This window comes from Sus scrofa, chromosome 8 (genome assembly GCF_054392235.1).
Source record: "Sus scrofa isolate SSC_HxYL_T2T_F1_AM1 chromosome 8, Sscrofa_HxYL_maternal_Yorkshire_Landrace_v2.0, whole genome shotgun sequence".
In the NCBI taxonomy this organism is placed as follows: domain Eukaryota; kingdom Metazoa; phylum Chordata; class Mammalia; order Artiodactyla; family Suidae; genus Sus; species Sus scrofa.
The window spans coordinates 107742178-107766078 of NC_139390.1; the positions used below are offsets into that span (position 1 = coordinate 107742178).

Genomic DNA, 23901 nt, shown 5'->3' on the forward strand with positions numbered 1-23901 from the left:
ATTTTTTGCCTAGAGGATGTGTCCATTGGTGTGCGTGGGGTGTTAAAGTCTCCTACTATTGTTGTATTCCCATCACTTTCTCCTTTTATGTCTGTTAGTATTTGTTGTATATATTTGGGTGTTCCTATATGAGAGCGTATTTATTGACGAGTGTAATATCCTCTTCTTGAAGGGATCCTTTTATCATTAAATAGTGTCCTTCTATGTATTATTTTATGGCCTTCATTTTAAAGTCTGTTTTGTCTGATATGAGTATTGCAGCTCCCACTTTCCTGTTATTTCCATTCACATGAAATAACTTTTTCCATCCCTTCACTTTCGATTTATATGTGTCCTTTGCCCTAAGGTGGGTCTCTTGTAGGCAGCATATTGTAGGCTCTTGTTTTTTAATCAAGTCTGCCACTCTGTGTCTTTTGATTGGAGCGTTCAGTCCATTGACCTAAGGAAATTATTGATAAATATGTATTTATTGCCATTTTAAGTCTTGTTTTCCAGTTGATTCTGTTTCTCCTTTGTCCCTTTCTTTTTTTCGTTGGTTGGATGATTTACTTTTATTTTATGCTTGTGTCCTCTTTTTAGTTTTTTTTTTTTTTTTTGACTGTACTGTTTTATTTTGATTTGTAGTTCCCCTGTTTTTTAAGTATCTTGTCCCCTTCCTGTATCTGCTTGCTTTAGCCTGATAGTCATATAGGCTCAATCACATTCTAGAAAAAAAAGAGATTTTCTTACTTTCTTTCCTCATTTTATGATTTTGATGTCCTTTTTTAACTTCTTCATGTTTAGCCTTTTGCTATTCCTTGTTTTTATCATCTCTTTTACAATAGTTTTTACCCCCCTTTTAGTTCTGTATACTGTCTTATTTAAGGGATTGCTTTCCAATTGTGACTTCCTCCATCCTGTTTCTTCTTATTTCTTTTTTATTTAGAGGAGCCCTTTCAGTATTTCTTTGAGAATGGGTTTAGTATTGCTGTACTCTTTCAGAAAGTTTTTGTTTGTTGAAGAAAATCTTTATTTCTCCTTCTATTTTAAATGATATTCTTGCAGGGTAGAATATTCTAGCATACAGATTGTTTCCTTTTAGAACTTGGAATATATCTTGCCTCTCTCTTCTGGCCTGCATTGTTTCTGTAAAGAAATCAGCTGACCGCCTTATGGGGGTTCCCTTATAATTAAATTTCGTTGTTTTTCTCTTGCTGCCTTTGGAATCCTCTCTTTATTTTTTAGACCTTTGCCATTTTTATTATAAAATGTTGGTCTTGGTGTGGGCCTGTTTGTGTTTAACTTGTTTGGCGCCCTCTGTGCTTCCTGTATCTTGATATCTGTTTCCTTTGGAAAATTTTCAGCCATAATTTCTTCAAATATATTTTCTACCCCCTTTTCTTTTTCTTCTCCTTCTGGAATCCCTATTATGCATAGATTGGCCCACTTTATATTTTCCCATAGATCTCGTGTATTGCTTTTATGTTTGTTCATTTGGTTTTCTGTCTGCTGTCCTGTTTGGGTGATTTCCATTTCTCTATCCTTCAAGTCACTAATTCAATCTTCTGCAATTATCCTTTCTGCTCTTCAGTGCCTTTAACTCAGCTGTGACTCTGTAAATGAATTTCCTAATTTTTCTTGGCTCCTCATATTTTCTAGTTCCTTTCTAAAGTAATATATTTTACTGTTCATATCCTCTCTTAATTCCTTCAGTATTTTCACCATCTCCTTTTTAAACTCGGTGTCTTATTAGACTGCAGAGGTCTGTTTCATTGTTTGCTCCTTCATGGGATTTCTCCTATTCTTTGAACTGCAAATGTTTCCTGAGCTTCTTTATTTAGCTTATATTTTTCTTATTCTGTGAGTTTAGGGAAAACAACTGCTGTATTCTTGGAGGGCTATTTATATGCAACAGAGCCCCCTGGGTATTTTGTAAGGGCTTACTATTTATTTCTGGCATGAGGGCTGCTTTTTCAGATGTTTGCTGTCCTCTTTCCTAGTGTGTGCAGGCTCTTATCCCCTTGATAGGGTACTGCACATGTTTCCTGGGAGATGGAGGCAATGGGCAGGACTAGTAGCAAGTGCCTGGTTGCTAAGCCATTAGCAGTAGCAAGGACCCACAAGGAAGGTGGCACAAGCTGCTTCTAGTAGCAGGGCCCTGGGAAGTGGCAGTGACCCTCAGGCCAGTGTAGGTGGTGCCCAGAGCATTTGGCATTGGCAGCAGCAGGGCAGGGCATGTGGATTCCCAGGGGAGTGAGAGCCAAAATGGATGGTGCTTAGTTGCAGTGCCCTTCTCTGTGCCGACCTCCAAAGTGACAGGTGGGGGCCCTGGGTGGTGCCTGTTCACAGACCCCTAGTGGTGGGGAAACACACCCATCTCTGGAGTCTGAGATGACTGAGTTTGTCCCTGCCGCCTATAGACCATGCAAGAGACACCTCATCGTGCTTAGCCTGCACACAAGTCACCACTGCCCATAGACCACCTGCCCAAGAAGCCCCTGTGACCCATTGCCCATAGCCCACACAAGGGGTACCTCGCCACCCATAGCACTGCCCTGTGAGAGTCTGTGTGTGTGCAGAGAAAAATATTCTTATGGTGATCTACCCCTCCTCCTCTTGCCCTCCCCAACAATGGCACCTTGTTTCTCTTGAGGGCCCAGACCTCCTGCTGGGTTCCTTCAGCTGTGGTGCTTATCTCCCTCCCCTTAGTGCACTGCTCCCTAGCTGTCTCCATGCAGCCAACCATAGTCCTCTTCCCAGAACTGACCTCCAGCACCTGAGTCTCAGCCCCCAGGCAGTGGTACTGATGGTCTATGTGGCCCTCTCTCTCTGCTTTGCCCTCCTCAGTATGACTGCAGCACTTTTTTCTCTGAGGGTTTGAGGTCCCTCCATCCTAGCTGATCTCAGGTGGCCTGCCAGAATGCAGATTCCTTTCTTCTTTCATAGCTCCCTCTCAAAAGTGTTAGTCCTACTCTGATTTTTTTTTTCTTTTTTTTTTCATTTTCTTTTACCCAGATATGTGGTAAAATAAATGGTTTCTTGCCATTTTTGGAGATTTAAGTTTTTCTGCCAGCATTCAGTAAATGTTCTGTGCAAATTGTTCTACATGCAGATTTTTTTTTTTTTTTAATGTGTTCAGGGGAGAATGTGAACACCACGTCTTACTCCTCAGGCATCTTGATCCTCTCCCTCCCCCAGATCTGTTTCTGAGCTGTGGTTTTTGATCTGCAGTACGAGGTAGGCAGGTTTGCAGCACTCCCATTAGGAGAGGAGCCACTCAGTATTCATTCCTCCTCTAGATCTGTTCACCTGTGAGTGTGCTCTTTTGTGTCACCTTTTCATCAGTGTGTGATCACAGATTATACTGTTCTTGGCATGGCTCTTGGCACCACCTTAACCATCCATATGTCTGTAATTGGCCCTGGTATCTCTCAGGTGTTGTTTTCACCAGGTCACCAGTGCAGATCCACTGAGGCCAGAACTCAGGACTGCAGTATTCATGCCCCTGAGCCTGCTGTGGCTTTATGGAGGCAGTGCAGACTTGGGCCTGGTCCAACCCTTGTATATACATGCCCACAAAGCTCACAGCTGCTAAAACCAGACCCATCTTAGGTGTGGGAGCACTCATTATTCATTGGGATGTTCCACCAGCGCTGGATTTATAAGGCTGGCAGTGGAGATGTAAATATGTGATTTGTGCAGTTGGAAGGAGAGTTCTTCCTCCTAAGTTGCAGGGCTGTTTTTAGTATGGCTGCCTGTCATTTCTTTCCTCAGCTCATGGATATTATCCCCTTGGTAGTAGGTGTGCAGATGCCACACCTGGTTCCTGTCCTGGAATTTTCTGTAGTGGTAGTGGTTCATATGGGCACTTCAAGCTGGGTAGCAGTTAGGGATGAGGCCACAGAGAGATGGCAGTGGCTTGTGCAACCCCTCCTAGCGCCCAGCAACAACCAGTGGTTGGCACCTGGTTACAGCCCCTTAGGTGGTAGCTGTGGGCCACAGGCGAGGGCAAATGTAGGTCTGGGACCTTTTCGGCAACAGCAGTGGCAGCAGCCCACACAGGTGCTCCCCAGGGTGTCAGGGCCTGTTGCAGAGCCCCCAGGAGCAGTGGGCCACGCCCACTCCCCACTTTTGTGTGGCAGTGCCTATACATAAGTTGCATAGGAAAACATGTCACTTGAATGGGGTTTGTTTTTAGGGAGGTAGAGTTTTTTGCTTTTTTAAAATACATGTATAAATGTTACTTTTACTGAGGTGAACAATTCATTCAGTTCAGATTCCAGCAGTAATACTAAGTATATATTTGATGGCCTAAAAAAAGCAGTTAGAACAAAAGTGTGAAATAAAAATAGGTACGATGGAGTAAAAGGAGATGATTAAGTGAAGGAGATAAAGAGTAATTATAGAAGGTATGGGGGAGGGGGGAAGTATAGCAGCTTCAGATAGTTTGTGTATGCAGTTTTTCACCAGGTGCTGAAGGTTAGTTTCCTTCCTGGTTGGAAGCTCCCTCGGGAGGGATTTCTGGCAACTTCATTCTCAGCTCTACCTTTAATCAAATAAAGGGAATCTCAAAAACGGCTTCTTTCTGCATCTCATATCTCAAATATCTTCAGTTTAATGTCATTTCTATGCCTTTCTGGTAGGTTGTGCACCCCTTCATTTGTGACTGCACATAGTTAATCAGATCTCCAATAAATGCTGTTCAGCTGCTGCTGATGTCTCAGAATTCAGAGAGCCTGGCACCTAGAGCTCTGAAAATGAGCCATCTGCTGCCTGGTGTCTTTGGGGAGGAGTACAGTGAAACTTATGTTGGAAATGTTAGAAAAGTGCAGACTGGATTTGGCTGTTGCTATGAGAAGGAACTGCTGCTGCCAAAATGAAGTAGCATACTGAGGCAATACGGGAACCAGAAGTACATGGAAAGCCCACAGTAAGCAGACAAGAGGAGCTGGTCCCTTCTTCCTCTTCCAGCCTTGCAGTCTGTTGGTGGAGTCTAAAAGGGAGTCAGCTGACAAAGCAGAAATTGGTTAGCAGTCCCAGCTCCAGCATCACTAGACAGAGCACACAGGGCAAGTCCAAAGCTCAGAGACAGTAATAGCATCCTCTTCTTAGAAATTCTCACATTCTCACACCTCTGCCCCACCCCAGGCCTGAGGACTCTAACTCTGTAGATGCTCCTCAACAATTATATAAGACTCTGATTTCTTTATGGAGTAAATAAAAGCGCTACTACTACTAAACGGTTTTGACTTTAAGTTATAAATAGATATGTAAAGGAACAATAAAATATGAAAACTGAGTATTAGTGCACAGCTCAGTGTCGTAATAGTATAAGTGAGACAGTTAACCATATTTAATTTCTGTAATTATTTTGGTGTTAGGTGGAATTTAAGCATAAGTGATAGCTACTAACAGTAAATAATAAATTGGCATTATTTTCAGACATCCGAGCCAGTTTTTCTCCTTTAAGTGATTCACTTCTCCCAGGCTTTAGTGTCAAGTATTTCTGGCAGAGGAACATTTAACCCTCACCATGTGCAAATGCACAGTTAAACTCAAAACTAAAATGCTATGTTAAAATGTCCTTAGCAATTCCTAACAGTGAGGAAGGAGAGAGGTTCCACTGATCGATGGGACCACTGCATATAATCTTCACTCTGTTTTCCTTTCATCCCGACAAGCACGTCCTGGCACACACACACAGACATTAGATTTATAATTGGCAAATGTATAGGAAAAATTTGTCATCACAATCACCATTCTACAGTATGACAGAATTACTCTAAATATGGTTTAAAATCACATTTTTATCACTTAAAAGGGTAATTTCCCTTTTGTAGTATTAAAAATCAGATACACTTCAGGAACTAGATGATGTTACTAACTCAAAGTAGGGAGGGGTCATATATGCGAATGTAGGGTAGCATCCAACAACCAAGGAGGCATGAGAATGTTTTGAGCACAATATTTCTTTTAGAAGAGAGTGGAAAGTTCTTTTTTTTATGATTGGGAAAAAGGATCATGGAATTTTTCACTGGAAGCATGGAGATGTTTGGTCTTTTATTGGAAGGGAGAACAATGATGAAAACAGTGATAAACAAAAAAGGCTAAATATTCAAAACTCAGCCTTACCCCTTCCTCAGTAATTTTTCCCTATGAAACACTGTACTAGAAATATTAGAGTAATAATCATTAGCAAAGTAATAAATCTCATGCTAATCATAACATTCTAGGCAATGTGAGATAGAAGGATGTTTGATACCAAACTAAGTTTTAGTTCCAATTCACCAACCCTGGAGAGGTGTAAGACTAAGATACAGATTCTGGTTGGGTTTATATAGAATATTCCAGTGAGATCTGAAGAAAAGATCAAGAAGTATATGAAAAAGCAACAAAAAGATCAAGAAGTATATGAAAAAGCAAGTAAAGGATTAGCACGAAAATAGCAACTTAATTTTTTACGTATCTTAGATGATTAGCATCAAATTGCCTGGATTTTAACCTAGAGTTCACACTAGCTTTGTCACTCTAGGCAAGTTATTAAATCTTTTTGCCCTTGCTTTCATCACATCTAAAATGGGAATAGTAATAGTTGCACATGGGATTACTATAAAGTTTAAATGGGTATAATTACTAAAACATTTAGCAGAGCATCTAGAAAATACTGGACATTTCAATATATATTGCCTAGTATTTTTTACTATTACTTATATTGCTAAACCCAGCTAATGGGAGTATTTTTTAATATAAAAAGTGAGAAGACATACCTGTCCCTCCATTGATCATCATATCCACAACGTTAACCAGGTTTTTCAAATCCCATAACTTAGACATTCTACCACTTAGAATTAACTGTAACCTCAAGGCTTGTGGGGGGGGGAAGCTTTTTTAAAATAAGCTCTTTAAATCTAAGTGATGCCATAAAATATCACAGAATACTCCCCAGCATAAAAAAATGTACTTCATCTTTCCCTACCTAAGTTTATAAAATAAAATCAAGTTTGTGTGAGCTTTTCCTTATATCTAGCATTTTCCCCCTCTAATAAATTCATATCTCCAGATTTAATCAACAATTTCCAATCACTTATAATCAAGTCTAGGTAAATATTTTTATTGTTTTGGAGAAGCATTTGTTTGCTCCATTATAACATTTCTTTTGTTAGAAATAGAATTTATGGTGGTGAAGTTTAATATCCTAGCAGACAAAAGACTGCATAGATTCTGGAGAAACATAGCTTCTGGAAAATTTTCAAAATGCAACCCCAAAGACAGTACATTAATGTAGAGGTAGAGAGATATATTTCTACATTAAAGTAAAACATAATATGCTTCATAAATTAATCTGAAGTGTGAGCCAGACACGGAAGGGCGGAAAGCCTGAATTCTGTACCCACATAATCAACAGTCTGTGGAAACTCTGGGAACCATGCCACTGGTCTCCAACCTAGCATAGCTGGGAAATGACACATTCTTTAAGAAGCTCTTGTCCAGGAAATGAGTGGGTCACAAAGCACAACAGTAAAAGGTCCATAAACTTGTTTTATGAATGAAAAAATAGTATGAGGTATACTGGCTCCAAGCTGCAGCACCTTTATGAGTATGTCATAATTTCTCAGTCATTCTTCAGTTTTTATCATGGTGATGGATTGATGTAACAGAACTCTTAACAAGAAAAAGAATCATGCAGCCATAAGAATATTGTCCCATTCCATTCCAGAATTATTTTAAATCATCTTTTTCCATGTTCATCCCCATTTCAAGATCAGATCTTCCCAACTGTCCCTTCCCACCAAAAAAGGAAATGGTATACAAAAAGTCACAAACTTAAAACTGTATCAGTTTTATTCACAACTTCTCATGAAAAGCAATTACATTTTTACATAAGGTCTTTAACACAGAGAACAAGAGAAATCTTAAGGTTAATATATCTGATTAGACACACAATATAGAAAATAAGTGTGAAAATTAAAAATAGCATATTTTAGTGATTAAAATTATACTATATTTTCTATTTACTTATAGCAGCATCAGTAAGATTCCTCTATTTTTTTTAATAAAGTAGCAGCAAGATTTTTTAAACTATACAAATTCAGTAGATGTCCCCTTTCCCTACTGTTTTTATTCAGACAGAATTTATCACATTAACCCATTAACCAAACAAAACCACTTATATTTCCTGAAGAAAAAGGTGGGAAAAGACTTCACAAATCACCAATTTCTCCAAAAAAGGAGTGAGAGGAAGGAAGCTGGAAAAAATTGGGGTGCAGGTACCAAAAAATAAATTCTCAAACAACTTGACAAATTTTGAGTAGATTTTGTGGCATCTCCATGTTTGTGTGTTAATGAATAAAAGCTATATTAACTGTATTTTCTGATTTTTATTCTGCAGTTGAAAAATATGTGGAAATTTCCAGGAGGCCTGTCGGAGCCTGGAGAAGATATTGGTGTGTATCTTACATATCTTTAACTGGCTTGAAAATGTTGAGGAAATTCATGTGTTTATTACTTTTCTTGCTATAGAGCCGAGAATAGGATTTTCAACTTTTCTACTAAGTCAGAAAATTTCAGTGAAGTTACTTCAGGGCTGATATAAAATTAGTGGCAAACCTTATAACATTACAACTTATCCCATTAATATAAGGTATACCCTTAGGAGTATAACACCTGTTTTTCTGCTTAGGACTGCTTCTATATTAATTTGTTTGAAAATGAAAAGCTTTGGATATACATCAGTCAAGTTTATCATTAAAGGTTATTTGGAATATAACTAAAATTACTGTAATTAAACTGTGAGAAAATTTTTGATAAATAATAATATTTAAATGAACTGAGAAGTGTTATTTATAAAGTCAGTTACAGAGCAATGGTGACATTGTTCTTTTTATGAAAATTTTATCTACTATTTTATTTGGGATAGTCAGAAAGCCTGTATTTTATAGTAAAATGCCTCATGAAAAAGTATCAAATTAGATATAACTTTCTGAAACGATTTACTGAGCTCATTGTTTAAGACAGAGAAATACAAAATAAGCTAAGAATTTCTTATGTCACCGATTTTACAGGAAATAGAGGAAGGAATAGAAATTGAGTTTTCCTACCTATTCCTTAAGGTCAGATGCATGCAGTCCCCACCATAATAAATCAAGAGGTAACTCATTTGATACCAATATTATTTCTCTGACTTTTTCCTCAAAGTGTATGTCCCTTATTTCTCTTTAGCCATCATTTATATGAAGGCAATTTCCTAAATCATTTTAAAATTTTGAATATATATATATACTCAACTTTTCTTTTAATGTTCCACAGATTAAAATGTCCTATACACAGTACAGAGCCAACGCCTAACAACTTATAAGTAAATTTACTACATTCAGATATATACATAGCAAATTTTGGGTTTTAGGTACTTAAACTTACTGACCTTTTGCTCAGAGTCTGCTAGGTCTTCTGTTGAAATAAGAGAGGATTTTGTAGTGGTGGGAGTGCTAAAAGAGAAGGCCATTTATTCTAGAACATCTGATTATCTCACACTATCCTTATGTGATATGAGGTCATTTGAACTAGTTAAGTTTAGGTTTTATATCCTTAGCCAATCCATATAAACAATAATTTATAGGAAAAGGTTTATGTAGCTTCTGCTTCCGAGTCTTGCCTTCTCAAATGAATTGATGTTTTCATTTGTGTTTTTATGGATCTTCTGAATTTCAGATATATTTAAACATAAAGGAAGAAACACATTTCCAAGCCAAATAGTATAAATTGTAGGTCTGATTGTACTCCAGAACCTCCAAGTCCACATAAGTAAGAAATTCACTACATTTTTTTAAAATCTGTGGTTGTCACAACCCACCTATTCAGAGGTCACATACACACCTCAGCTATGTGGAATTAAGAAAAAAACAGCAACTGGCATTATCTATACTGCCTAAGAGTAATAAAAATTGGAGCTTTGCTTTAGAAATGATAAAACCCTAAAAGCAGCTAGAAATGATAACTAACAGAGATCTGAAAGACTGTCTATACAAGGGCATTTCTGTTTTGTAACACAGTACAATAACAGATTATTCTTAATGATGAAGCCTAATCATCCAAGAATTATTTAAATTATTTTCTTTAGGCTGTTTTTAGGGAAGTATGTGCAAACATTCATATTGGCTCTTAAGTAGTAAACACTAGTTGACTGAGAAGCACATTTGTTTGGAATTCTTCATTCTTTGATAATACTAGGTAAATGAAGTGTTATTGTCCATAATGTTTTAAAAAACATTAAGGGGGCATATACAAAATATAATGCAATCCTCAGACTCTAACATAATACCCTATACAAAGGTATCTACAAGGTTAAAAATGCAGAAGCGGCCTTCCTCAAAAAAAAATCTCATTTCCACTGACTGGAAGAGAATCTCCCTGCATAGTTTTAAAGGACTGTAAAGCAGTTGGGGTCTGACCAAAGTTCATCAGTATATCCAAGTCAGAGGGGAACACCAGGAAAACCCACATTCTGCAGTTTTTCCTATTATTTTACTTTATTTCAACCTAATCCTATTATTAAATATTACAAAATAGAATTAACAAATATAAACTCCATTTCATTGACTTATTTAAACATTATCTTTCAACCAGCAAAAATAAAAACAAAACCCTTTTGGTTTTTCCCATATTCTTCAAACCTATAAAACAGTAAATGTTATTTCAGTTTAGCTTACAGTACATAAAATAGGAAAGGTACAAGAAAAAAGCACTTTAGATGAAAATTTTAAATTCATAGTAAAATCCTTGGTCAAGAGATTTCAATCTTGAGATAGAAGGGGTTCCTTTAGATATAAAAGCACTTATTTGCCCATTCAACTTTTAGTCAAGTCAACGATGTCATGATTCAAATTAAACTGATCAAACTACTCATGTAACACTTATTTTGAATCAACTACTGTGGTGACTAATGAGCAGGACAGATTAGCTCACTAGCCGGGTCTGTGCATCCATAAAATACAAATAAGACTCAGGTAAACTAAATGCCAAATTCTTGGTTAGTGTCACTAAAAGCTAAACAAGATCCCATGGTCATTTTTCGAAGTGTTTCAAAATAAAAATTAACATTTAAACAATTTTTAAGTCCGATCAACAAATAACATGTAAAATTTATGGCTAGTGCCACAATCTTTAACAAGTTTAATAACAACCATGTTATTTTTCTTATTAAGGCAAGTTTTCCTTAACACATAAATTCTTTTTTCATCTTTTTGGTTTAAAAAATATAATTTCTAGCCATGTTTACTCTATGGCAAGGAAAGTCAGCATGTAATTCAAAAATGGCAAACAAATGTCTTACATTTTAACACTTTCCTCTCTTCCTGTGCACATTTCCAGAACTCTGTATGAGAAAAACATTGAGACTTTTTCCTTCACTTTACTTTCCTTGCCTGTACCTCACAAGGAGGGCTACTGAGAAGGCAAATATAATTTACAATTTGACAGACAAATAAGTGGAGGCATTTAAGGGTAGTTGAACAGAAATCTATACCTGTGGCAGTTGTGAAACCTCTGTAAATAGGCAAGGAAGGCGGCTTTTTAAAGGGCTTCTCATAAACACTTTGGGAGACAATGACAGAGCAACACAAAATTAGGGAAATCTCACCTAGGAGGCTCATCTGGATATTTAGAAAAAGCAGCCACAAAAATAAGTTAATGGCAATAAAAATCCTGTCCCAGAAGTTTACATATTAATAAAAAAATCACCCTTGTAAAATGTGAAAACCCTGGTCATATTATAAAATTCTGTAAATTCCAACAAGCTTTTTGAAAACTTCATATGAGATGATTATAGCATATTGGTGCTAGGAAAATGAATCCAAGTTCTTTGAAATTGCAAGAAACAAAAGAAAATGCCAAAAATTACCATGCTAGGGTTCCATTAACAGGATAACTAGAAGAGCATAACAAAATGACTCAGAAGAAATCTGCTCTGACTTCAGAGGCTTGACAGTCCCAGGAGGAACCAGGGGAAATTTGCATCTTTTCATAGTTCAGTAGAGTCTCTAGCTCTACACACTTTATAAAGACAAATGTATCACTTTTTCCTCAATGCTAATGTGTATAAATTTAGGCAGGTTTGATGATCAGAAACAGGATAATTATGAAAAAATATGTAGGAATATTAACTACATTACAACGTATGTTTTCACCTTTTGGGATATACAGCAGGAAGAGTTTAAAAACATGTGACTCCCAAAATAAACAGATGGGTAAGCCTACACAAAGAGCAGCCTTAGCTATATGGTGGTAAGAAAATACTTTGATATTTCAGGATATCCAGAAGGCAACGAATTTACATTGAAAACTTCATTTCTTAGGGTAGAGTTTTGCTTTTGAACCTTTAGCTAATGCTACTTTATCTGAAAATCTTGGATTAAATTTCAAAAAGATGATCTTATTGATTAGTGTCTGTATAATTTTTTTAATGTAGGAGATACAGCAGTTCGAGAAGTTTTTGAAGAGACTGGTATAAAGTCAGAATTCATGTCCCTCCTGAGTATTCGGCAACAGCACACCAATCCTGGAGCTTTTGGGAAGTCAGATATGTATATTATATGCCGCTTAAAGCCACGTTCATTCATCATAAATTTTTGCCAGCATGAATGTTTAAGGTGTGAGTGGATGGATCTCAGTGACCTGGTCAAGAGTGAAAATACGACTCCCATCACTAGCAGGGTTGCTCGGCTGCTGCTCTATGGGTACAAGGAAGGGTTTGACAAGATTGATCTGACCATGGAAGAACTTCCAGCAGTTTACACAGGCTTGTCCTATAAACTCTATCACAAGGAACTGCCAGACAATTACAAAACTGTGACAGGAATGGATTAAATTCATACTAACATGTCTAAAAAAATGTTAGTACATTGTACACATAGATTAATGTTTGCCATAATAAGTAGTAGACATTTGGGTTAACTGTATGTCTGATGTTAATTTTCTAATGCCTGTGATTTTCATGAAGAAAACTTGTTTGTAAGTGTGCACATTTTAAAAGCCTCTCTTCAAATGTATGAAAAAGATTATAGCTCTAAGTAAGCTTTACTGGATAATGGTAAATGCTATATAAAAAGCAGAAGTATATACATTTTCCAGGAATTTTTGTTTGTTATTTACTAAGGCAATGGTTAAATATTTTATTATTAGATAAAAGATTATCTGACCAGTTACCAAACTGAGCAGATAGCTGTATATATTTTTCTTTCATTAACAAGTTTCTAAAATAAACCTCTTCTTTCATGTGACATGAGATCAGATGCTGCCGTTAAGATCAGCTCTTAGCAGACATTGGAAGAAAAAGTATAGCTTTCTGCCCAGGTCCTGTTTTGGGTCCAAGTTTATACTGCCCCGTTCGTTTCAGTGCCACATACCAACTGGAGTATTTCCTCGACCGGTAAGTATTGTAGTTATTAGATTCCAGTCGTTCAAAAAAGAAACACTCGTCTGTAACACATTTCTGAAAAATAAAAGGAAAATTAGCGGTGGTTGTTGTAACACTTTTCATATTAAATAATTAACAACAGTGGACAGTGCTTTGGGTTAGCAGGACAATCAGACTAGCATGACTCAGGCTAAAATCTGTTGAAATCTAATTTCTGCAGAAAGACGCAGGACAGGAACACAGCAGCAGTGGGACAACTTGAAGCACATCTCTTCAAAGGAACAGCCCAAAGACCACTCTCCAGCTCCACAATGGACAGATCAGGTATCAGGCAGCAAGAGCACACAGGTGGTATAGGAACCACGCTGGCTCAGACTTGAAACATCCCATGAACGTAGATCTCAATGGTTCCCACAAAGAGGTACTCATCCAGTAACAAGAAGCACGCTGCACCTGGGGAAAGCGAAAGCAGTGGCTTCTAGTAGGTGTGGTCCCTCCATCTCTTTGCAGTCCAGTGAAATAGTGCTGGAATTATAACCCGGGGTAATCTTCCCATAAAGAAGGAGATGGGCTTTATTTTAGTACTTTACTCACAGAAACAGAAATAATTCTTCAAATTATAACAAATGTTTTCTAGTAACTGACATTAATTCTAAGGCATTATTGTACAAAAAAATAGCTGATGTATATAATGTCAAAAAATTATACTGGAACACTATAAATGGTTTACATTCTCAAAACACTGATAGTAAGTAGTTAGCAGTGTAGACCATATTGATTTTTGGCAGTCTCTTTCTTGTGGGCAGGGAAACTACTCTGCCATTTTACTTTAATTGAACTATTATCAGAGTCGGGGAAATAGCTAGCCTTACAAATAGCCAGACCTGGAAATGCTACTCCAAGTTATGGAGTCCATTAGGCAGTCAATATTATTTCAGATAAACTACTTCACAGGGTAGTACTAATGTTACTTATTGACCACTGTGGTGAAAGTCAGCAAGTGGCTTACTTTAAGAAAAGAGAGGAGGAGTTCCCATTGTGGCTCAGCACAGGCATGGCTTAGATCCCACATGGCTGTGGCTGTGGTGTAGGAGAGCAGCTGCAGCTCCAATTCAACCCCTAGCCTGGGAATTCTCAGGCTGCTATTGCAGCCCTGAAAAGCCAAAAAAAAAAAAAAAAAAAAAAAGAGGCAAAATTATTTTTTGTTACAATTAGGTAGGTAGGTAGGTAAGTAGAGTGGAATGATAAGCTCATATAGAAAACCTTATAAATTACACATATATATCTTTATATGTACATGTATACGTAGATATAGGACATAAACCTATGATTCTGTATTAACAAGCATACCAGATTTCACCTAACTTTTAAATACTCAAGTCTAGGAAACTTCAGGTTTGGGGAAATCCACATTCAAAAGATGTGAATCTTTTCCCAGATACTTTGGTTCTAAGATAAATAATGGCACAAAGTGTGAGAAAAACATAAATCGGTAAGCAAAATAATGAAAAGAGCTGGCATAATAACCAAAGTGGTTTTTTTTATTGTTATTTCCACAATACAATTTTTTTTCTACTGTACAGCATGGTGACCCAGTTACACATACATGTATACATTCTTTTTTAAAGGACTGAGAAAGACCTAAAAGCGAATAACATGTGTCTCAGTCATCTAAAGTAAGGATATGGTGTTCCTGCCATTGGCTTTTTGGGATACAAGTGTTATAGGATGTTTACGTGGCTTTAATGTTTTGACCACTGTTAACTCAACTTTTAAAAACTAAATGCAGGAGGAGTTCCTATCGTGACACAAAGGAAACAAATCCAGTTGAGAACCATGATGTTGTGGGTTCAATCCTTGCCCAGTGGGTTAAGGATCTGGCATTCCCGTAAGCTGTGGTGTAGGTTGCAGATGCGGCTCGGATCCCGCATTGCTGTGGCTCTGGCATAGGCCGGCAGCTATAGCTCTGATTGGATCCCCTAGCCTGGGAACCTCCATATGCCATGGATGTGGCCCTAAAAAGAAAAAACAAGAATGAAAAAAAAAAAAAAAAACTGAAATGCAAACTTACCTAATTTGCTCTTTTTTTTTTTTTTAAACTGGAAAGCAGCTTCAGACTTTCTAATGCAAATGTATCACAGGTAGCCTTACAGATCAGCATTCATTGCACAAGGACCCAGCTGTATGATACTCAGGACTATCTTGGGGCTTTCAAAAAGATTCAAATGTGCTAAAAGTGGAACACTAATACTAGGTAATGTCTGTACAAAATGCATAATGTACATTATAATGTAAATTCTATAGCCAATACTTTCTCTTTACCTTTGGTGAATATTGTGCTTCTTGTCTTTAACTAAAGTTAACCTGTAATACTTTATCTGGTCATTTTTCAGCCACCAATAAAAATCTTCCTCTTTCCCTAGTCCATGTTTAAGATCAGGAGTAGAAGAGTAAAGAGTGAAAGGAAAAGTCATGGAATCATAAGATAACATGAAAGGTTGGCAGAGAGCTTCATGGGCTAATTCCCCAGAAGAAGACCTAAACCACACCATTCAGATATCCTCAGTCAGCCTCCAGGGTGCCCCACTTTGCTAGCTGACACTTCCTACAATGCTTAGCCAACTGGAATCCATACCATGCCTATAATATTTGCCTTCTCAGCCAATTGCTAATATTTTAGAGAAAAGAAGTAGTACCAGGGGTTAAGTGGATAAGATATCATGGAACCCACTTTAAAAAAAAAAAAAAAAAAGTTACTTGTACCTTTATACAAAGAGAGGGAGAAAAGGAAACCAGGTGTCTGTGGTGAATGTGCAAACATGTAAACTGACTAAATAGCTATTATGCCCTTGAAAACAAACTGAATTTTTTTAAACTGATAGTAAGGTCAAAATTCAGTCTCAATAAAATCAGGCATTTAACAGCCTATTCTAACTACTGTGTCCACTTCTCCCTATTCTGGGTTTACATTCATCTTCATTGCCTGTGATCTCAATGTTCTGTTAACTATTGATGCAATGTTATTTTTATTAAGAGCTTTTTTTCTTATTCTCAGTGTTTTAACTGCCCACCATTGTAGACTTAAAAGGGGATCTTAAGAGGAACAAGCCACAGAAGAAGTGGCTTATAACGACCTGTACCTTGCCTTCAACAGCTTAAGCCCAGAAGCTGGGAAAACTCTTAACTCACAGTTATTGATGCATTATGCACATTATTTAAATACCACAATAATCCTGTGACATAATTATCATATACCCATTAACAAATGAGGGGTTTAAAACTCTAGGCTCTAAATTACTTTATTTCATACTGTGAGCACCCTTTGCCCATGTATCTGACACCTTTTAAATTTTCCTTTTTTTTTTAATTTAATAATTTGGTGATAAGGAAAGCACACAGTTCAACTAACGCATTTATTCATTTTATGTATATTTTTTCTTCTAGGCACTGGGATATATCACTGAACAAGGATCCCTGCCTTTCCACTCAAATTCTCACGGGAGAAGATGCAACAATGAGCATGATTGAGTAAATTCTATTATGCTAAAATATAGTAAATCCTATGGAAAAAAGTAAAGCTGAGGGATCGGGAATGGTGGGGGTACAGATTAGGTTGCAGTATTAAATAGTATAGGCACCACAGGCATCACTGAGCAAGTAACAATTTAACCAGACCTCGAAGGAGGTGAAGGAGTTAACCGTCCAGATTTCAGAGAAGAGCTTCCAGGCAAAGGGAGGGTAAGCCACAACAGGATCAGGCCGGAGTGTGTGAAGGGCAGCAAGAAGGCCAGTGTGGATGAAGCAGAGAATCTGAAGGGGAAAGAGGTAGGAAATGAGGTCAGAGAAGTAATGAGATTAGAGATTTGTAGGCTATTGTAAGTGTTTGGCTTCTATCCTGAGATAATGAAAAGCCATTGTAGGCTTTTGAGCAGATTAAGTGGCATGATCTGATACACTTTTCCAGGATTATTCTGGCTGCTGAGATTAATCTGGGCCAAAGGCAGAGGCAGACACACCCATTAAAGGCTTGCTTAGTAACCTAAGCAGAGAATGGAGACTCAGAGCCAGTGACAGTCACAGAGATGCTAAGAAGCTGTCTGCTTCTGGATATATTTTGAAGGATGTGTTGACAAAGTTTTCTGACAGGTCAGATGCGCAGTGTGAGAAAAATAAAGGAATGGAGGATGACACGAGTTTATGTTCCAGATGATAGACATGCTGAGATGGGGAAGGCTATGAGTGCAAACAGGTTTTATGGGTAATAGGTTAGAAATTCAATTTTGGACATTTCTGCGTTTGAGATGAACAATATCCTAATGGAAATAATGAGTATTTACTAAGCACGTCCTGTGCAACAGACACATCACTTAAACTTTCTTCCCTCCCACTAATGCTAATAACCAGAGAATTGGAATTTGAAAAGTACTAATTTATTTGCACTGCTAGAAAATGCGTTAAGCTGCACTAATTCCATTAAGCCATTATTCTCAATTCTAAAAGGTATGGAATCTAACAAATATAGATTTACATATATGAGAGTAATATAAATATGTTGTGTACCAGTGGTGGGCCACACCTAAAGATCTCCTTGAAAGCCATACATCCGAACCAGCTTATTAGTTCAGGGTTCTCTGTAGGGGGCCCAGTAACCATTTGCTGAAACTGGTAACAATGATTTTAAAGATGGTGCTGGGAGTTTGACCCCAGTGGGATATCTGAATCGGAAAGAATCAAAGTTTTGAAAAAGCATAATCAACATTTTCAATAGTTGAATTTGTATTTTTGTCTAGACAATTACTTTGAAATTTCAAAAAGAAAGTACACTGATGTGATACCTTTATACATAATGAAAAAAACTGATCCTAGGAGAGGTACGAACCAGTGAGAACACTGTTGCAATGGGTGGTTATAGACAAGCCAGCAGGGAAGGCTAAAATGGCTCATGTGATATTGGTGGATTAGGGTTGGATTCATCGGTATGTACTCATTTTTAGCTTAATTAATACAGATGGTTAAGTATAGAAATATTTATAGAAATGTGTACATACCCAGGTTTCTATATGTCTATATTCCTTGCTCTCTCAGGTAAGAGGGCCTAGAAGCAAACACACCTCAGTAGCAGTATGTACACGCAGATCTTGTTTTCTAACACCATTTTCCAACAGAAGGAACCAAGGCTCCTTAGAGAAATGGCTCATTCTAGGCTGGCATAAGGAATATAGGGTAAACCTGGCGCATTCTTAGAGGCCATAAAGTAAGGAAGTACTCAAAACACCCCGTACTGACTGGTTTATGTCAAAGAGTATAGGAGACAACTGAAAAAGCTCCCAGTGGCCAAAGCTGAAACAATCTGAATAACAAACACTGCAGTTTTGGATTACAACCCCAAGTATAAAATAAATATCCATGTGTATATACTGATATACATGATTAAATAAATAAATGGAGGATAGACACGTTTTCATACAAAAGAATTCTGCATATTTATGTGCATACTTCCTCCTCAAGGAGATGGAACAAAGAACAGAGTATGGGAAGGGGAGATAGGAGTAACTTGACAGTGGAGACAACACTACCTCAGCCAGGTGATGAGGGTTAATAAGGGTGAAAAGCGTGTTCCCTTAATGATGAAAGCAGTACTTTATTCTCCCAAGGTTATCTACTTCCCAAATACTCATTACTTGTGTCTAATCGCCAGGAAAAACATCAGGCAAACCCAGATTGAAGGACATTCTGAGAAATACCTGACCAGTATTCTGTCAAAGTAATCCAAGAAAGGAAAATCTAAGGAAATGTCACAGTCTGAAGGAGACTACAGAGACATGATGACTAAATGTGGTATCCTGAATGAGATCCTGGAACAGAAAAGGACATGAGGTAAAAACTAAGGAAATAGGAATAAAGTTGGGCTTTAGCTAATATTGATGCTTCAGTATTGGCTTGTTGGTCATGACAACTGTACCATACTAATGTAACATGCTAATGGGAGAAGCTGGGTGTGGAGTATATAGAAACTCTGTACCATCTTCACAACCTTCCTGTAAACCTAAAACTATTCTGAAATCAAAATTTAAAAAAAAAAAAAGACCTCTGGCTACAGATTTGATCACAAAAACATTTATTTTTGTGCTCTATGACATCCAAATACAGATCATTTATTTATATATACATGTCCACTTTATTTCACTAGACTATAAATGTCATGTGGGTGGAGATTTTCTTCTGTTGTTGCATCAATGCCTGGCACATAGCATGTGATGAGTAAAATACACTAAATTATATGAATAAATGAAACTGTTTTAGATAGGCTACAGTAAAAATACCATTCATTGGCATTGCAAAATCTAAATAAGAACTGGAGAACTAAGACCCAGGAAAACCCAGACTAACTTTTGAAATACAGAATAACTTTATAGACTCTTTAGTCCCTGAGGAAACTAAGCCAGTTGGACCACTCCAAGAATCTGACTGTCCTAACAACATCTGTGAGGATCTTTGATGAGCCAGGAAACTGGGTTCCACTCTTGTCTTGATCCTTAACTAACCTGTTATCTTTGAGCAAGTCTCTTAACCTCTGAGCCTTATTTTTCTCACCTGTAAAATAAGATTGGATTAGATCTTTAAGATTCCTCACAATCTTAACAGTTTTTAAGGTTTGAAAGCCTATAAAATAATCTTTTTTAAGCCCTAGCATATTATAGGAAAAAAAGAACTTGAATAAATTCTCCCTGCCCTCCCAACTCCCCTCCTTTTGCACTGGTCTCAAAATTCTCGTGCACTGCTAAATGTTAGATTGACCCTTATGGCCATTCCTCCATGCTCTGCTTTTTGGATTGTTTGTTTCTTTTACAGTACTTTGATTTTGCAGTTTTGGCTTATGAGGGAGTTTGCTCAACATGAATCCAAAAATGCTTTTGCTTACACCACTTCTGAGAATTAAAAACAGACATGACGTAAGTATCAGTGTTGACTATTTCAAAACAAAGTAAGACATACAGATTTTGAAAAATTAATTTAATCTTAATATTGTAATATATATAAGTTGCATAAAATTTAAGATTGATTTATGAAAGCAGTAATTCCTATTAAGCAGTAACTTTAGCATTTAATCTAGAATTATGTCTCTTAAAAATGAAAAACATTCCTCTGTGATTGCTACCTTTTTCTGACAAATTTGATCGGCATATATTGCCAGTCTGAATAAGTGAACCCTCAAAAATCAATTTTTCCCTACTTAATGTGTGTTTCAATTTTAAAGCCCCCTCAACTAAGAAACCTATTTGGTAAATTTAAAAAGTATTTTACATTAACTGTATATCCTCAGAATATGAATAATTTTTTGTATTTCACTCTTATGGGTCAACACAAATCACACACAATTCTAATGCTAAGATATTTTGTTCAAGTTATCATAATCTATCACATAACATAGAAAACAACATGTAACTTTCTAGCAGATAGAGACCAGGCAGATTTTTTCATACCAGTGCTACTATTAAGGTTATGTAGTGGAGTTCCCTTCGTGGCACAGTGGAAATGAATCAGTGGAAATGAATCCGACTAGGAACCATGAGGTTGCAGGCTCGATCTCTGGCCTCACTCAGCGGATTAAGGATCCAGCTTTGCCATGAACTGTGGTGTAGGTCACAGACGCAGCTCAGATCCTGCATTACTGTAGCTGTGATGGAGGCTGGCAGCTGTAGCTCCGATTAGACCCCTAGCCTGGGAACCTCCATATGCTATGGGTGAGGCCCTAAAAAGCTTTACCAAAAAAAAGAAAGAAAGAAAAAAGGTTATATAGTGATTTAAACTTAAAACTACAGTTAACCTCACTATATGCAATTTTTGAACACTGAAGAAATTGTAAATCCTAATATTTTGTTCTGGGGTTCTGTTGCTCATAGCAACAAAATTTATCTTGCCTGTGGAATGAAATAAGGAGTCTGTTGCATATTAAAAAACTACTCAACTTTAGCCTCTAAATTTAGGCTTTGGCAGATAAATATAGTTACTCTTTGAACTTTCATATTTTCTAGCTTCAAAGAGGGGAAAAGACCCTTAAATGTTTCAAACAGTGAGAAATGCTTAGCCTGAATGCATTTCTGCCATTAATATGTGAAGCTGTTGGAGGGAAAAAAAAAAGGTACACAACTTATACTCTCAACTAGTAATCGACTATTAGAAACCAAAATTGGTTATATGTCTAGATTACTCTTCTTTCTGAGGAGAAATTATAATGTTTTCCTATAAAGTGGGAATTGCACACAAGGTAAAAATGCAGAAGAACCCAGGGAAGTGCCATAACACAGCAGTCTGAAATAGAGTGGGGAGAATTATGCCTTTGGCAAATGCAGGTTCATACACCCCAGTTTCTCCAGGTAATAAGGAACCCCCACATCCCCAAATGATCACAACATTGGACTTATACCAAAAATTACTATGGGTTTTGTTTTTTCTTTTACATGCCAGTTGTCCCTTCTCATTGTCACCTCAGTGAGGTCCCTGCTGATATCCCCACTACGATGTCTTTCACCATCAGTGATTCATTTCAATGCATTAAATGTTGGCAGATGATATTAAAAGCCAAGGGTCAAGACTTTGAGTTTCTTCCTAAAAGCTGCTGTTGTTGACAGTCTGATACCTATGGATCTGACTCAGAAATATGCCACTTACTGAACCACCAACACTGCCTCCTTGTTTTTGGGGTAGGAACACTACTTTTTCATCTGAAAATTAACACAGCCCACCCAAACTAATGTGAAAGAGGACTGCTGCTGAAAAGTCAAGGCAGCAAGCGACACAAATTTAATGGTAAGACTAGAGATTAACTCGTGAACTTGGCAGGAATAGATTCTATGATGGGAGCTGGAACAACGGGATCTTGGCTGGTGCCATTCCTCAAAGGAAACTGATAAATCCTGACTTTTCCATTTATGTGGAACAGCTGTTGCTTTGTCCCTAAGTGTTTGTGATAAATTTTTGAGCATTGCTAAATTAACTCTTATACAACAGATTTCTTTCAAGCTGATGCAGTCAGAAAGAATCAATACACATCCAAGGGAAAAGGAATATATTTAAGACTAAATAAAATGCTATGACCATAATCTTACCAAAGGTCCTGCTAGGGAAGAAACTATAAAACACTGATTTTTTTTTTTTTTTTTGGTCTTTTTGCCATTTCTTGGGCCGCTGCTGTGGCATATGGACGTTCCCAGGCTAGGGGTCAAATCGCAGCTGTAGCCACTCGCCTACACCAGAGCCACAGCAACACGGGATCCGAGCCGCGTCTGCAACCTACACCACGGCTCACGGCAATGCCGGATCGTTAACCCACTGAGCAAGGGCAGGGATCGAACCCGCAACCTCATGGTTCTTAGATTCGTTAACCACTGCGCCATGACGGAAATCCCAAAACATTGCTTATTTTAAAGCCCTTTTTCTTTTCATGGTACAGAATCAATAGTTTGGAAGGTCTGGTATCTATGTATCAAGAGAAGAAGTCAGTCAGGATTCTCTGAATTCTAACTTGTAGAGAATTCTGGAAGAGTAAGAAGAAAGCTCAGTTTTTAGGTCTAGTATCTTAAGTTGCCTCCTCTTTTACAGACCCCAGTAATTTCAGAGATGCAAAAGTAGAGTAGCTTCTCAAATAAATGTCTGTCAACATAGATGAATGGATAAAGAAGATGTGCTGTATATAATGGAGCATTAGCCATAAAAAAGAATGAAATAATGCTATTTGCATCAACATAGATGGACTCAGAGATTTTCATAACTAAGCGAAGTAAATCAGAGAAAAACAAGTACCACTTATATGTGAAATCTAAAAACTGATATAAATGAACTTACAAAACAGGCTCACTGATATAAAAAACAAACTTATGGTTACTGAAGCGGGGTAGGGGAGGGAGGAATAAATTAGGAGCTGGAGATTATAGATACTAAGTGCTGTTAAAGAATAGATAACAGGATCCTACTGTATAGCACAGGGAGCTATCTATATTCAATATCTTGTAATAACCTACAATGGAAAAGAATATGAAAAGAATATATGTGTATATATAACTGAATCACTTTGCTATATATCAGAAACTAACACATTATTAATCAACTTATACAACTTCAGTAAAAAAAAAATTTTAGGAGTTCCTTTCGGGGCTCAGTGGTTAACGAATCCAACTAGGAACCACGAGGTTGTGGGTTCAATCCCTGGCCTCACTCAGTGGGTTAAGGATCCGGCATTGCCATGAGCTGTGGTATAGGTTGCAGACGCAGGTCAGATCCCACATTGCTGTAGCTGTGGCATAGGCCGGTGGCTGTAGCTCCTAATAGACCCCTAGCCTGGGAACATCCATATGCCGCGGATGCGGCCCTAGAAAAAAAGGCAAAGTTTCCTGGTAGCTCAGCAGGTTAAGGATCCAGATTGTCACTGCTGTGGCGCAGGTTCAATCCCTGGCCCAGGAATTTCTGCACGGCATGGGGATAGCCAAAAAAAAAAAAAAAAAAATTTAACT

General features: G+C 37.5%; 2 protein-coding genes across 53 annotated transcripts in view; one reads left to right on the top strand and one right to left on the bottom strand.

The window, feature by feature from the left end:
- The window catches only part of NUDT6 (nudix hydrolase 6), a 68943-nt gene that overhangs the window by 30377 nt on the left and 14665 nt on the right, over nucleotides 1–23901 (top strand). For 18 of the 50 annotated variants that reach the window (XM_084973034.1, XM_084973031.1, XM_084973035.1 and 15 more), the window contains 6 exons: nucleotides 8369–8423; nucleotides 12443–13402; nucleotides 13611–13714; nucleotides 16835–16918; nucleotides 19089–19267; nucleotides 20243–20343. In XM_084973034.1, the coding sequence (XP_084829160.1) occupies nucleotides 8369–8423; nucleotides 12443–12840 (453 nt within the window). In that variant the 3' untranslated portion in view covers nucleotides 12841–13402; nucleotides 13611–13714; nucleotides 16835–16918; nucleotides 19089–19267; nucleotides 20243–20343. Of the gene's footprint in view, nucleotides 1–8368; nucleotides 8424–9041; nucleotides 9128–12442; nucleotides 13403–13610; nucleotides 13715–15500; nucleotides 15645–16834; nucleotides 17216–19088; nucleotides 19555–20242; nucleotides 20344–22099; nucleotides 22202–23901 lie in introns of those variants that run through there. The other 32 variants (XM_084973004.1, XM_084973026.1, XM_084973028.1 and 29 more) reach the window with 15 other exon arrangements.
- FGF2 (fibroblast growth factor 2) overlaps nucleotides 7796–23901 on the bottom strand; it is a 74591-nt gene continuing 58485 nt past the window's right edge. Inside the window, exons 3-4 of one of the 3 annotated variants that reach the window (XM_084970992.1) lie at nucleotides 17066–17200; nucleotides 7804–13465 (exon numbers count right to left, since the gene is read on the bottom strand). In XM_084970992.1, the coding sequence (XP_084827118.1) occupies nucleotides 13280–13465; nucleotides 17066–17200 (321 nt within the window). In that variant the 3' untranslated portion in view covers nucleotides 7804–13279. 3 annotated transcript variants of the gene reach the window in all.